The 12831-nt window shown below is 44.6% G+C and overlaps 1 protein-coding gene across 7 annotated transcripts in view; it reads right to left on the bottom strand.

Moving 5' to 3' along the window:
* The window catches only part of EYA3 (EYA transcriptional coactivator and phosphatase 3), a 900226-nt gene that overhangs the window by 349200 nt on the left and 538195 nt on the right, over positions 1-12831 (bottom strand). For all 7 annotated transcript variants that reach the window (XM_069225116.1, XM_069225117.1, XM_069225118.1 and 4 more), the window contains one exon: positions 11949-12091. In XM_069225116.1, coding sequence (XP_069081217.1) covers positions 11949-12091 — 143 coding nt within the window. The remainder of the gene's footprint in view (positions 1-11948; positions 12092-12831) is intronic.

Here is a 12831-nt window from a genome sequence, read left to right as displayed (position 1 = left end):
TGACAGTCCAGGCAGCAGTGCTTGGTGAACAGACCCCCACCAGCTCTGAAAATGAAACTACCCGACCACCCCACCCGCCCCTAAAAACTACCGACACCCCCCACCCACCCTGAGCCCTAAAACCAACCCTGACCCCACCACCCACCCCAAAAAAAAAACTACCCTGACCTCCCAGCTGCCCCTAAAAAACTACCCCAAGACCCCCACCCACCCCGAGTCCTAAAACCTAGCCCAACCCCCCCACCTGCCTAAAAAAACTACTGATCTCCACCTGCCCTAAAAACAACCAACCCCCATCCCCAAAAATAAAACTACCCCGCCCGTAAAAACAAAATTACCCCTACAAACCGCCCCTAAATACAAAATTATTCCAACCCCCCCAGCCCACCCCAAAAATAAAACTACCCTAAGCCCCCACCCCTAACAAAAAAAATAAAAAAAATAAACTGCCCCCCACCCATAAAAACTACCTCCAACCCCACTTACCTGGCCACGTCCTACCCCGATCCCCCACCCCCACTCCTAAAAACAAAATTACCCTGACCTCCCACCCCTAAAAACTCACCCTACCCACCCTAAATACACAATTACCCCGACCCCCCACCCCTAAAAACAAAATGACCTTGACCCCCCCCAACCCACCCTAAATACAAAATCACTCCGACCTCCCGACCCCCGCAAAAACCACCCCCTAGCCCCACTTAGCTGATTGTGTACTCTCCCGATGCGGACTCCCTTTTTCTCTGCCTTAATTACGCATGTGCGTTGTTTAGTACGTGTGGTTAAGGAAGAGAAAAAGGGAGTAGTAGTTAAAGCAAGCGTGGTTCTGTTTGCGTTAACAACGTTGTCGTGGTTCCGGCGTCGCCATTCCGGACGTTTCTCATAAATAAAACCTAAAAGGGCACCATCTCACAATCAGTTGGTTCGGGTTGAGACTGGTGTGGAGCACCCTAGTACACCCACAAGTTTACCAGTTGGGATAGAGGAAGAGGAATATAATATTAGAGTTCAAGAGTGATTGCAACTGTGGGCAGTTATGTAAACAATAATTGTAATTCAAACAATGCTGGAATCTAATAGGTTGGTAAATGCAAAGGGAGCACTAATTCTAATGTTTGCAGTGAGGAGAAAAACCTGTTTTGCCCATAGCTGCAAAACAGGAAGGTATTAACTTCCACAGGGCCAAGGATGGTACCAGATTGAGGGACTACACATGCTCATCTCACTGGCACACCTCAAATGTTCTCTTTAGGTCCTCAAGCCTCTGATCACAGATGCTTATTGTGTATTCTGTGAATTGCTGTGTGGCAAGGTCTTCGTGGCATCTGGGCAGCTCACTCCTTTGAGATGACCTCCAAGCATATTTCAGTCAGAGGAGAGTTTGTTGCTTATTTTGCCCAAAGCAGTATAACTTTCTCCTCCTCCATGGTAGGTTGCATCAGCAGCAAGGATTCACCAGAATCTATGACCCTTACGGTTAAGTGCATAGATCCTTTAAGGGGTCTAGAAATAATACAACTGGTTGGGAGTGGCAAGTAAAAGCAAGCAATTTGATTCACTTTTTAAGAACCCTTCAGTCAGGACAATCATATCACCCAGGCATTTCAACACCGTTCCCAGGCTTCCTGGAAGGTAGAACACCGTAACTGGTCAGTTAGAGGTGAACTCGTCCAGACTTTCTGACACAAGGTCTTCTAGTGGTTTCATATTAGAGGAAAGATAAAGGGGAACTTAGATACACTGGCAGGGGAAAACCAGGTAACCTAGAACAAATGTATATTCTACCTGTCCACCGGATACCTAAAAAGCTAATGGCTGGAAGACTCACATTGTGCATGCAGGTTTTCACGTCTACAGCGTAGGATAAAGTCTGTCAAGAAGGGACAATATTTTTGTGCAGCATTTCACACAACATGATTTTCAAGCTGTGACATGTGAAACACCATACTCATCTTAAGATACCATGCATCACAGGGGGAAGTTAAGAGCCGCAGTTATTTGTGACAGTCAAAATTCTCGAGGGCTGGTAGTCTCACTCCCTTCAAGGATAAAAGTTATAAAAAATAAATTTAAAAAAAAGTATGCCTTAGATTACTATAATCAATAACCAACTGATAGCGTCTGTGTAATCTGCAATCAGGGGTATGCAGGAATGCTCCACAACTGCTGCAGTCAAGCCTCACCAGCACAACATACCCTCTGATGTCTGAGCAGAAATACAGTGCATTTTCAGTGAACTCACATTTTCTCAAACTGCTAATGGAAAAATACAAGACACTAGATAAAGCCTAACAGAAGCAAGGTGGTAACAATCCCCCCAGCCTGAGTAGAACATCTGGCCCTACAACATGCACTAGTAAAACAGTAAGGAGTTATAACAAGCAGGCCGCAAGGTATTTTGCATATCTTTACAGATAATTATGTATCTTTTCAACCTGACTGGAGTGACTTTCCCAGATGCATAATGGCATAAGTGTTACTCCTTACAAGCAATTACTATACAATGGACATTTTCACGCTTTTTGTCCAAAACTATGCAGAAGAAGGGAATAATAGAGTGCTGTTAGAACTCAGAGCAGTAAACTCATGAAGTAAGACTGTTTATTGAATACAGATTTTTACTAGCAACTGGAAAACATATTAGTGAAGATTGTGTGTTGGGGATGTTTGTGGCTTGATACAAATCTTTGGAAGAACTTGTGTAAACATGTTTTTATGAAGTGATATGCACAGCCAGTACAGCCTCAGAGTGAATAGCAGAGGATTAGTGTCATCGGGATGGTAAAGGTTGTAAAGGTGCCTTAATAAGGTCTTATACTAAACCGCCAGATGTACCCGGAATGTTAGGTGTCCACATTCAGCATTGGAATGGCAGAGCAGCAGGAGTGGGAGTTAAGCACCTGCTTAGGTGAGTGAGCCTGGGATTAAGCAAAGTGGCATAGCAAGGGTATCTATTACCCTAATGCAGGCAAACAAAATGTCCCTCTCCTCCCTACCAGCTCAGTTGTAAGTTCTTCACTGGAGTGAAGTGAGCCCCTCAGAAACTTGGCCACAGTGTCACTGTATAAGACGCAGTATTGACAGGTAAGCCACTTGCTGGCCAATGTCATTGTCAGCTATGCTGTGAGGCCAACAGTCTGAGAATTACAGTTATGACGTCTTGATTAGAAAAATATTTGATCAATTTCCAGGGGCCACGATGTTGAGTTTTGTTGAAAACAGTCTCATGACTATGAAAGGTGTACTTGTGTGGTTGATTGCAGAGGAAATTACCTTGAGGTCAGAGACTTTTTTTGTAAACACTCTGTGAAAACACTAGGAGGCGCCATGTTATCGACTGCTGGGAAAAAGACAGATTTAAAAAAAATAAAAATACCTATGTAACCAGATGATGAAGTGCAGCTACTTATGACGGGAGAGGTCTACATTTCTAAATGTACCTGCTTTGCACACAGCTGCTACAAAAAGTACGGTTATTTGTTCTATCTGGCTTTCAACTTTTTTTTTTTTTTTTTTTTTAAGTGTCTCCAATTCCTTCTTGCAAGCTTTTATTTTGATGATCATGTATTGTAACTTATTTTAGCTGCAAGGAATCATAAACAAATGTAGAAACAGACTTTCAAAGCTCTTTTTAAGGTTTTAACTTTCTGGTTGTTGGTTGACTCGTCACTCACTGATTGATGAGCAAGTTAATTACCTTTGTTAATGCATTCCTTATCTGGTAAAGACCATATAGCTGCAGTTACCTTAGAAGAGCCCCAGGAGTCCGACTGGATTGGGATGATTTTCGAGCAGTATCCCTATGTGCTGGTAGGTGGTGGTGTTAGATTCAGTGTTGGCATCCACACTTGAACAGACGTGCGCAGTACCTATATAGGCACCACCTCAATATGCTGACTTCAGTTGCTTTTTTGACTTTGAATGCCAGGAGCACGGAGCCACAATGACTGATCACTGGTGTGACAAACTAATGTCCTTAGAATGGTGTCCCTACACCGAAATCAGTTTGCAGAGCAAAGAGGCTTGGTGAGAAATCTGCAGCTACAAAGAGGTTCTACAGAGAAGGTGTTACCAAAGGTAAGTAACCTGTTCATCTGATAGAGACTTCTAGCCGCAGATTCCTTACCTAAGAATAGCTACCCAAGCAATACCTTCCCAGAGGTGTGACTGCGAAGCTGATTAAATCAGAAAGTCCTGCAGGAGTGAATGGGCGAAGTGCCCGTCACAAAGGATCTGACAGTCCAGGCAGCAGTGCTTGGTGAACATGTGCAGTGCGGTCTATGTTGTTGTCTTGACATATGTCCCGCACCAAGACACTGCTCTGTAGTAGTTGCAACCTTCACTCAGGTAGAGCGAGTTTGCAAGCCCTCTGGAGGTTGGTTCTTGGCCAATGTGTAGCAGATCTTAATATGTAGACCAAATCATTGCAAGATGGTCCTTTTCAGCACTGCCTTCCCTTACGTTAATCGCCCACCCAGAATTCTTTGTGTGGTCAAGGTAGAACGACAATGCTCTTTTTGGGCACAGACAGTGGAAGCGCTCTGCATCTTTTGAGGGATGAGTCAAAGTAAAGAAGGTTGTCAGGGTGATGTTCTGGCCTACATGGAAGGGGGTCACAACCTTTGGAAGAAAGGCGGCACATGTCCAGAGAACCAGCTTGTTTGGATAGAAGGTGGTATAAGGAGGGTGTGTAAAGAGTACCTGCAATTTGTTGACCCTCCTTGCCGATGGTATGGCCACTAAAAAGACAGCTTTTTTTTGTTTTTGTTTCGGGTTTAACTGTCAAGAGCATAAGAGAGCAATTGTGCAGAGCTCCAAATGGTGCACACATGAGAAAGGTGAGGAACAGGTTGAGGTACTACTGAGGCATGCTGAAGGGTGTAGGGGGAAACATGTGCTACAGGACTTTAAGGAACTTAGCCACAGCAGGTGACCTATAGAGTGAAGGTTGGTCAAGCATCTGCAAAAATGCCAATAAGTCAGAGATAACCCTTAACTGTACCCAGCGCAGAGCCCTGCTGGGTCACAGACAATGCAAACAATAGAAACTGAAATAAAGGTGCAGAAAGGAGGTCGACGTTGTGGGAAGTACACCTTGACACAAACTAGTTCCAACAGCTTTCGTAAACAGACTTGGTGGACAGATGTCTGGCTGCCAGAACAACACTACAGACTTCGGGAGGAAGGTTGAAAGCAGTCAACTGTCCCCACTCAATCTCTACACATGAAGGTGGAAGGTGTGCAGGTTCGGGTGCAGAATCCTCCCCTGTTACCGCAACAAAGGGACAGCCTGTCTGGAGGACCGATCGGTCATGCTCAGGGTACCAGACTCTCCATGCCCAATCCGGAGCTATAAGAATGGCTTGCGGCCGGGCGTTCCGGATCTTCTTGAGAACTCTGGGCAGGAGTGGTATTGGCGTTAAGGCATACAGGAGGCTGGTGTGCCACTTAAGATGAAAAGCTTTCTGAGCGAGAGTCACTTTGGAAAATCCAGCACGCAAAACTGCCAACATTGTGCGTTCTTAGCAGCAGTGAACAGATCTAACCAAGGCTCTCCCCACTGCTAAAAGAGGACGTGCAACACCTCTGGTTGGAAACACCATTTGTGATCCGCTAGAAATGTTCAGATTACTTTGTCCACTCTGGCCTGCAAAGGGCCCACCAAGTGTTAAACCACCAGGGGAATGCCTAGAAGTTCCAGCCATGTCCAGAGAAGCAGGGCCTCTTGAGAAAGGGTCTATGACCCCCAACTCTCCCTATTTATTGCAATACCGCATGACAGTGGTGTTGTCCATGAACACCTGTATCAGTCTTCCCTTGACTGAAGGAAGAAAGGCTTTTAATGACAAGCAAACTGTTTGGAGCTTTACCAGGCTGATGTGGAGCTCAGACTCTGCCTGGCACCAGAGTTCTCTGACCTCCACTTCTCCCAGATGGCCACCTTAGTCTTCTGGTTGGGGAAGGGAGCTGACCCAATCAAGGTTTATTAGACACTACTGCAGGTCTTTTACAGTGGTCTCTTAGATCTGGACCATATCAGATAGACGCAAGCATTTCAACCTTCTCTTTCTTCAGGCAATAGTAGAGAGAGCACTGAAGCAAAATAGGGAGAAGGCCTGTGTCCTTCTTCAGTGCCAGAAAGTAGCAGGAATAACAACCACAACCTACTTCTGATGCAGACATCCTCTTGATGACCCCTTTGGAAAAAACAGCCTATGCTTCCTGACACAACAAGGGGAGAGGATCCTCTGTCAGGCAATCTGAGGACAGTGACACGGGTGGTAGGGTTTCCATTAACAGATTGGCACAACCTTGCTTAATTTGGAGCACCCACTTGTCAGAAGTTCCGGACTGTCAGAGGGGCAGGTGGTGCTGGTTCCTGCCACCAACATGTTGCCCATGATGTTGTGGGGCATAGTGAAGAGGTTTGGATACTGTGGCTGTCAGGGTGTGGCAGACTGGACAGTTCTCTCACTGTGTCCCATGCTGCTTGCGGGAGCTGCAACCACTGAAGACCAGGGTAATCTGCTGTTGTGGTGGCTGGGTGGAAACTGATGCAACTGGAAGCCTCTACTGTAACCATGGAAGACAGAATGAGGTTGGTGTCAGGCCATGGAGAAACTCAATGACAGGGAGAGGGGGGCTACTGTTTTTTAATTGAGCGCTAAATCTGCCTTTTTGCCGAATAGACGAGAGCCATCAAAGGGCATGTCCATAAGACATAATTGGAAATCCCAGAGAAGCCAGTTGACCTCAGCTAGGGGTGGTGATGGAGTGCCATGGACTAATTAATCGCTCTACCAAGCAAGTCTGTACCCAGTCCACATATATTGTCATCTTTGTTGCATCCCAGCCCTCCTAAACGATGGGCATCACTTGGGTGAGTAAGTACCAGACTGTGTGCCTGTACTGGCCCATGAGGCACGTAGTGTTCACAGACCACAGTGAGAGGCTGGTGGGAGAGAAAATCCTCTTACTAAAGGTGTCTAGCTTCTTGATTTCCCTATCCAGTGGTGTGACATGGAATACACCAGGACATCACGGTCTACATGACCAGATCCGCAGGTGTCAGGTGGTGGGAGAGGAACGCTGTAACCCCAAGGACGGGAAGGAATGTGATGCTAGATGGAGTCTCTTCCAGATAGGGCATTACTGAAAGTAACTAACTTACTGTCCTGTGCACAGGATCACGTGTGCGGGGCTTGGTGCCGGACCAAGCAGGACACCAGTGAGGATTGGTTTTTTTTTTTAAGGCGTGCAAAGGTTCCATAGGGGATACCTTGGACTGAAGTACCTCCGTCAAGAGGTTGGGCTTGACCGCCACCCAGGTCAGTGTAAAGTCCAAGACCTCAGCCACCCTCTGCACCATTACGGCAAAGGAAGACTCATCCTCTGTAGTCACATTAGGAGGAGACACCAAGTCATTGACTGGAGGGGTGTTCAAAACACTGGAATCAGCCAGTTCTTCATACCAGCTATCCTTAATCAAGGACTCCTCAAGGGGGGTCAGGATAGCCATATGGATTGTCAAATGTGCCCCAAGCATATTCCTCACATGGCCTGTCAAAAAACGGAGGGTCTTGGTCCAGTTTGCCCAGGAGACAACATCACTGGTCCAGCTTCATATCAGTTGGAAACTACAATGGGGTCAGCACTGTCATGTTGTATCAGAGGTGCCAGGAACAGCGCCACCAAGTCCTGACTCCTGTGAAGGTTATGGATTTACAACCAGAGTATGTCTGATAAGGGAACAGATTCAAAGGGCCCTACTGGCACCAAGCGTGGACCTGCCAGTGGGAATACAGTTGGGGAACCTTCCAAATCCATAGGAGCCAATAGCGTTCCTGAGCGGTCAGTCTGCCTAAAGATGAGATGAATAGACTCATACAATTGTTTCGAATGTGGGAGGCATGGAGCGAACCCAGAGTCTGGTTTTGTGGTTGAAGTGTTGGAGCAGGACTAGATTTGTGGCATCATTCCCCCTCCTTGTCTGATGGCTTGGATCATGGAGGCAAAGTCGAAGAAGGCTTCGACTTCTTGTGGACTTAGCAGACTAACGTTTTGATATCAATCGACAGGAACGACTTCAAGAGTGGGTTTGGGATCTTCCACGCGACTGAGACCTCCAGTGGCATGGAGTTGTTTGGTGCAGAGCGACCTGGAGCTTCAACACACCATTCCGGACCACTTTGGGATTCATCACATGGCAGGACTTGGAATAGTGGTCTGACTCCAGGCACCATGAGAAAACCAAGTGGGGATCTGTCACTGCCATTTACCTGTGGCAGCCTAAAACCACAGGTTGAATTTTTGCAAGTTAAGCAAGATCCAGAAGCTGAGTCTTTTATGGACTTGATCTGACCAGCTCGTGCTAGGTCCTTGTTTTTACAGTTCAGATATGGTATTCTACCAGTGGCTGCTTTGACCACCTGGTGGTCTTCCATGGGGCATGGCAACAGTAAGTGTAAATTGTGCTTGGGGGCCGAAGAAACTGATAAAAATGTCATCTTCTTCTGTCCAAGATATGTAGCCCTGAGGAGAAAATGTATTGTGCCACTATGCAAAACTTTAACACTTTCTAAACGTGCTAATGCATTTAAAATATGTAAAAGCGATTCGTCTCTATTGGTTGTAACAGGTGTTTCAAAATGTATGTTGGCAGCATGGTACATAACACAAAAAATAATTTATAGCTCCTGGGTAAGTTGCCTGGTGTCTAAAATTTGATAGAATTACAATTCTGTAGTTATCAGCCAAAGTATGGAAGTCACTGTTTTAGCCTATTTAATGCTGCATGTTTCAAATTTTGTACACTGATGTTGATTATTTTATTGAATGAGTGCACCCTTTCTGGTTTAATTTACTTGTTTATTTATAAATGCATCTTGTGTTCTGCTTTTAATTAGCTTTATGAATTATTCTTGACGATCAGATGACAATTTTATATGTCAATAAAGGAAACCGAATACTAAGGACTTTGGTAACAAGACCTAATATAATGGCACGGAGAGACCATTTGTTGTGCTGTGCACTGCGTAGATGATCAAAAAACTGACGCCACGAAGAATTTGGTGCTTAATATTCAAGTAATTAACAGAAACTGCACTTGTTAGTTCACTGCAGACAATGAGATAAAAAAACATAATATCAGTAAATATAAAACATTACAGGCCAGTAAACACCATTCATAGCAGATGCTAACAAGCACTGGCAATGCCAATATGTCTGAATTTAAAGGAAAGTAATGCGAAGCATTACAAGTAGAAAGCATTGAACTGTAGATTAATATTGGTGTAGGCTAAAAAGTAAGGTAACAGTTGCCATGTCAAGCCAGGCATAAACGTGGGTTTATGACTGACCTCCCTCCTTCTGTGCTGCTGCCAAAGAAAAACACCATAAATGATCTAGTTATCTAAAACACATTACATTACAATGTCATCTGTGGCAAGATGTGGCGGCCGGTCCTTGGTCTACCGTGGCACCCAAACCGTGGAATAGCCTACCTCTTTCACTCAGAAGCCAAGAATCTGAATGATGTTTCAGTAAACAACTTAAAAAAACACCTCTTAAATGTTATTTATTTACAGTATCTTTTAGAAACCGTTGGTGGATGTCGCATCAAGCGCTGGGAGGCCCGGCTGGGTTGCCATGCGCTATATAAAAACTACTAAACTATGTGCGTGTGCGCTTTAAAGTTCAGGCTCGGGCATCTGGATGAATAAACAAACTGACCACAGCTGTGTGGAGGACAATCACTTTTTTTCCGGATGCACACAATTTCTGCCCATGTAAAACATGTCTTCCTTGCTCACAACATGCTGATGGAGCCAAAACTTTTCTTCCCGATTTTCACATAACGGTCTGGTGATGGCTGTGCTATCAAGCCAGATCATACCAAAGACACAATTCAAGAAAAACAGTACATCTGAAAATAAATCACAACTATATCAAACTGAAGAGAAAATAATTTAATATACTTGTATTCGTTTTACTGTTCATTTTCTCTGAATGTCTAGGGATTCAACTGGCGTATATACTTTTAAGTTTTGACTGCGCACTTCTTGATTTTTCACAAATGGACTATTGTTAAGGACTGATGAACATGCGTTCCAGAGCAGGACATTACACCTTTAAAGGGTTAGCAGCACATACACGCTTTCAGCTGGCCTGCTAAAATTAATGAAAAACAAGTTTTTGCACAGCCAGCGTGCTAAAAAGTGTTTTGCCGTAGGGTACTAAAAGCACTTTTCAACAGAACTGCAGTTCGACATACTACAGAGGTATTTCACTTTCCTAAATGCCTGGAATAGGTGTTCTCTCAAAATCAAATATGTCAAAGTTGAATATAAGTCATGAATCAAAAAGACGTACAAAAACAAATGTTTTTCAAGCCTCTGGCACGATTTAAATAAAAAACACTAAAGATGATTTTAAAACATCTCACCGAAGTTAGTAGTAGATTTACTAACATGTTTCGCAGGCGCGCCTGTGGTTCATGGCAGCACAATGTAATGCGTAGACATATCTTGAAATAGGCTAGTAGTACGTGACCCCATTATTTATTTAGGAGGACTTCATGTTACGCGCGTTTTTTTTCGACACACAAACGCACTTTTATTAACTGCCCAAGCGTGCATGCATCAGGACAGAATTAATGAGCATAAACTCGAGCATTTATCACATTTTGGAGGCCCTGCTACTTTCATTCATTGATGGAAGGTGGTTGTAAAACAGGCACAAGCAGGCATTCAATCGAAAAACGCAAGGTGTAAAATCGATAGCATTGTGTCACACTGCTGCCCTCGAAGAAGGAGAAGCATCCTTTTAAGAGGCGGTATGTTTTGTAGCAAAATAGGACTTTGAGAGCTACATGTAATGCAAAATACCATTGTTTACTGTATACAATGTATGTAGAAGATAAAGAACTACATATCATAAGAATGTGATGATAATGCACTTTACAGACGTAAAACAGAATCTGATGCATTGCACCGGAAGCTCTTTTTGGAGGAAGAATTATATCCAATAGCATGTGGTTCGAAAAATACTCCTGTACGGTGAAGCAAGATGTGACTATGGGCCAGATGTAGGTACAACATTTTTTGCGACTTGCAATTTGCGAGTCATACCGACTCGCAAATTGCAACTCGCAAAAGTGCATGCAGAAAGGTGTCTCAGACACATTCTGAGACTCGCTATGGGGTCGCAAAGACCCACCTCATGAATATTTATGAGGTGGGTCGCAAATTGCAACCCCATAGCGAGTCCCTGCACTCACAGGGATGGTGGCCTGCTGGAGACAGCAGACCTCCATGTCTGTGACTGCTTTTTTTAATAAAGCAGTTTTTTTTTTTTTTTTTAATTGCAGCCCGTTTTCCTTAAAGGAAAACAAGTTGCAATTCAAAAAAATAATGAAACCATTTGGTTTCATTTTTTCCAGAGTAGGCAGTGGTCCATTGGACCACTGCCTGCTCTGAAAAAATATTTTCAGCGACATTCACAAAGGGAAAGGGGTCCCATGGGGACCTCTTCCCGTTTGTAAATGCGTTACCACCCACTTCAAGTGGGTGGTAACTGAGTTGGTTTGCAACCGCATTCGCGGTCACAAAGCAACTCAGCATGGCGATATCGGTCGCAAATAGGAAGGGAACACCCCTTCCTATTTGAGAGTCGCATCCTCAAATAGCGAGTCGGTACCGACTCGCAATTTGAGGATGTGCATCGCTTTAGGCCTTTTGCATGTCGCAAACTCCGTTTTTCGCAGTTTGCGACGTGCAAAAGGCTTCCTACATCTGGCCCTAAGTGTCAAGCCAACAGCTTAAGTGGACTAACCAAAGAACTCAGATTTTAAGAGCGCCGACTCCAAGCCTACTCTCTGTAAATTTAAAAAAATAAGTTATTCAGCCAGAAGCACTCTCACATAAGAAATCAAAAGAAATTTCACTTACTTCTAATTCACTGTCCTGTGATGAAGATGCATCTGCTTTCTTAACCTTTCCTCTGTTTTTAACTGGAAAAGCTTTCTTAGATAGTTCATCCAACTCCTTGCTGGGTGCTGCGTCCGTTTGAGGCAAACACAAAGCAGAATCTCCTAACACAAACATGAGAACTGATTTCAACGTTTTGCATAAAACATTTTGAAAAAAACATCATATGGACGGACACTTTGTAAAGCGAACACGCATAAAAAAGTGCATTCTATCTGTACATCCGTCCCTCCTGGCATATATCTCCATCTTTATTGTCACCAGAGCATACTGTAAGGAAATGCCTCCTTGGCATGGTTACCCCTAACTTTTTGCCTTTGCTGATGCTAAGTTTTGATTGAATGTGTGCTGAGACCCTGCTAACCAGGCCCCACCACCAGCGTTCTTTCCCTAAACTGTACCATTGCTTTCACAATTGGCACAGCCCTGGCACTCAGATAAGTCCCTTGTAACTGGTACCCCCCGGTACAAGGGCCCTGATGCCAGGGAAGGTCTCTATGGGCTGCAGCATGTCTGATGCCACCCTGGAGAGCCCTCACTCAGCACATGCACACTGCCTCACAGCTTGTGTGTACCAGTGGGGAGAAAATGACTAAGTTGACATGGCACTCACCACAGAGTGCCATGCCAACCTCACACTGCCTGTGGCATAGGTAAGTCACCCCCCTCTAGCAGGCCTTACAGCCCTAAGGCAGGGTGCACTATACAAGAGGTGAGGGCATATGTGCATGAGCACTATGCCCCTACAGTGTCTAAGCAAAACCTTAGACATTGTAAGTGCAGAGTAGCCATAAAGAGCATATGGTCTGGGAGTTTGTCAAACACGAACTCCACAGTTCCATAA

The sequence above is a fragment of the Pleurodeles waltl genome, chromosome 3_1 (genome assembly GCF_031143425.1).
Source record: "Pleurodeles waltl isolate 20211129_DDA chromosome 3_1, aPleWal1.hap1.20221129, whole genome shotgun sequence".
NCBI classification, from domain to species: Eukaryota; Metazoa; Chordata; class Amphibia; order Caudata; family Salamandridae; genus Pleurodeles; species Pleurodeles waltl.
The sequence above is the reverse complement of the archived record's forward strand: the minus strand, read 5'-3'. Positions and strand labels throughout refer to the sequence as shown.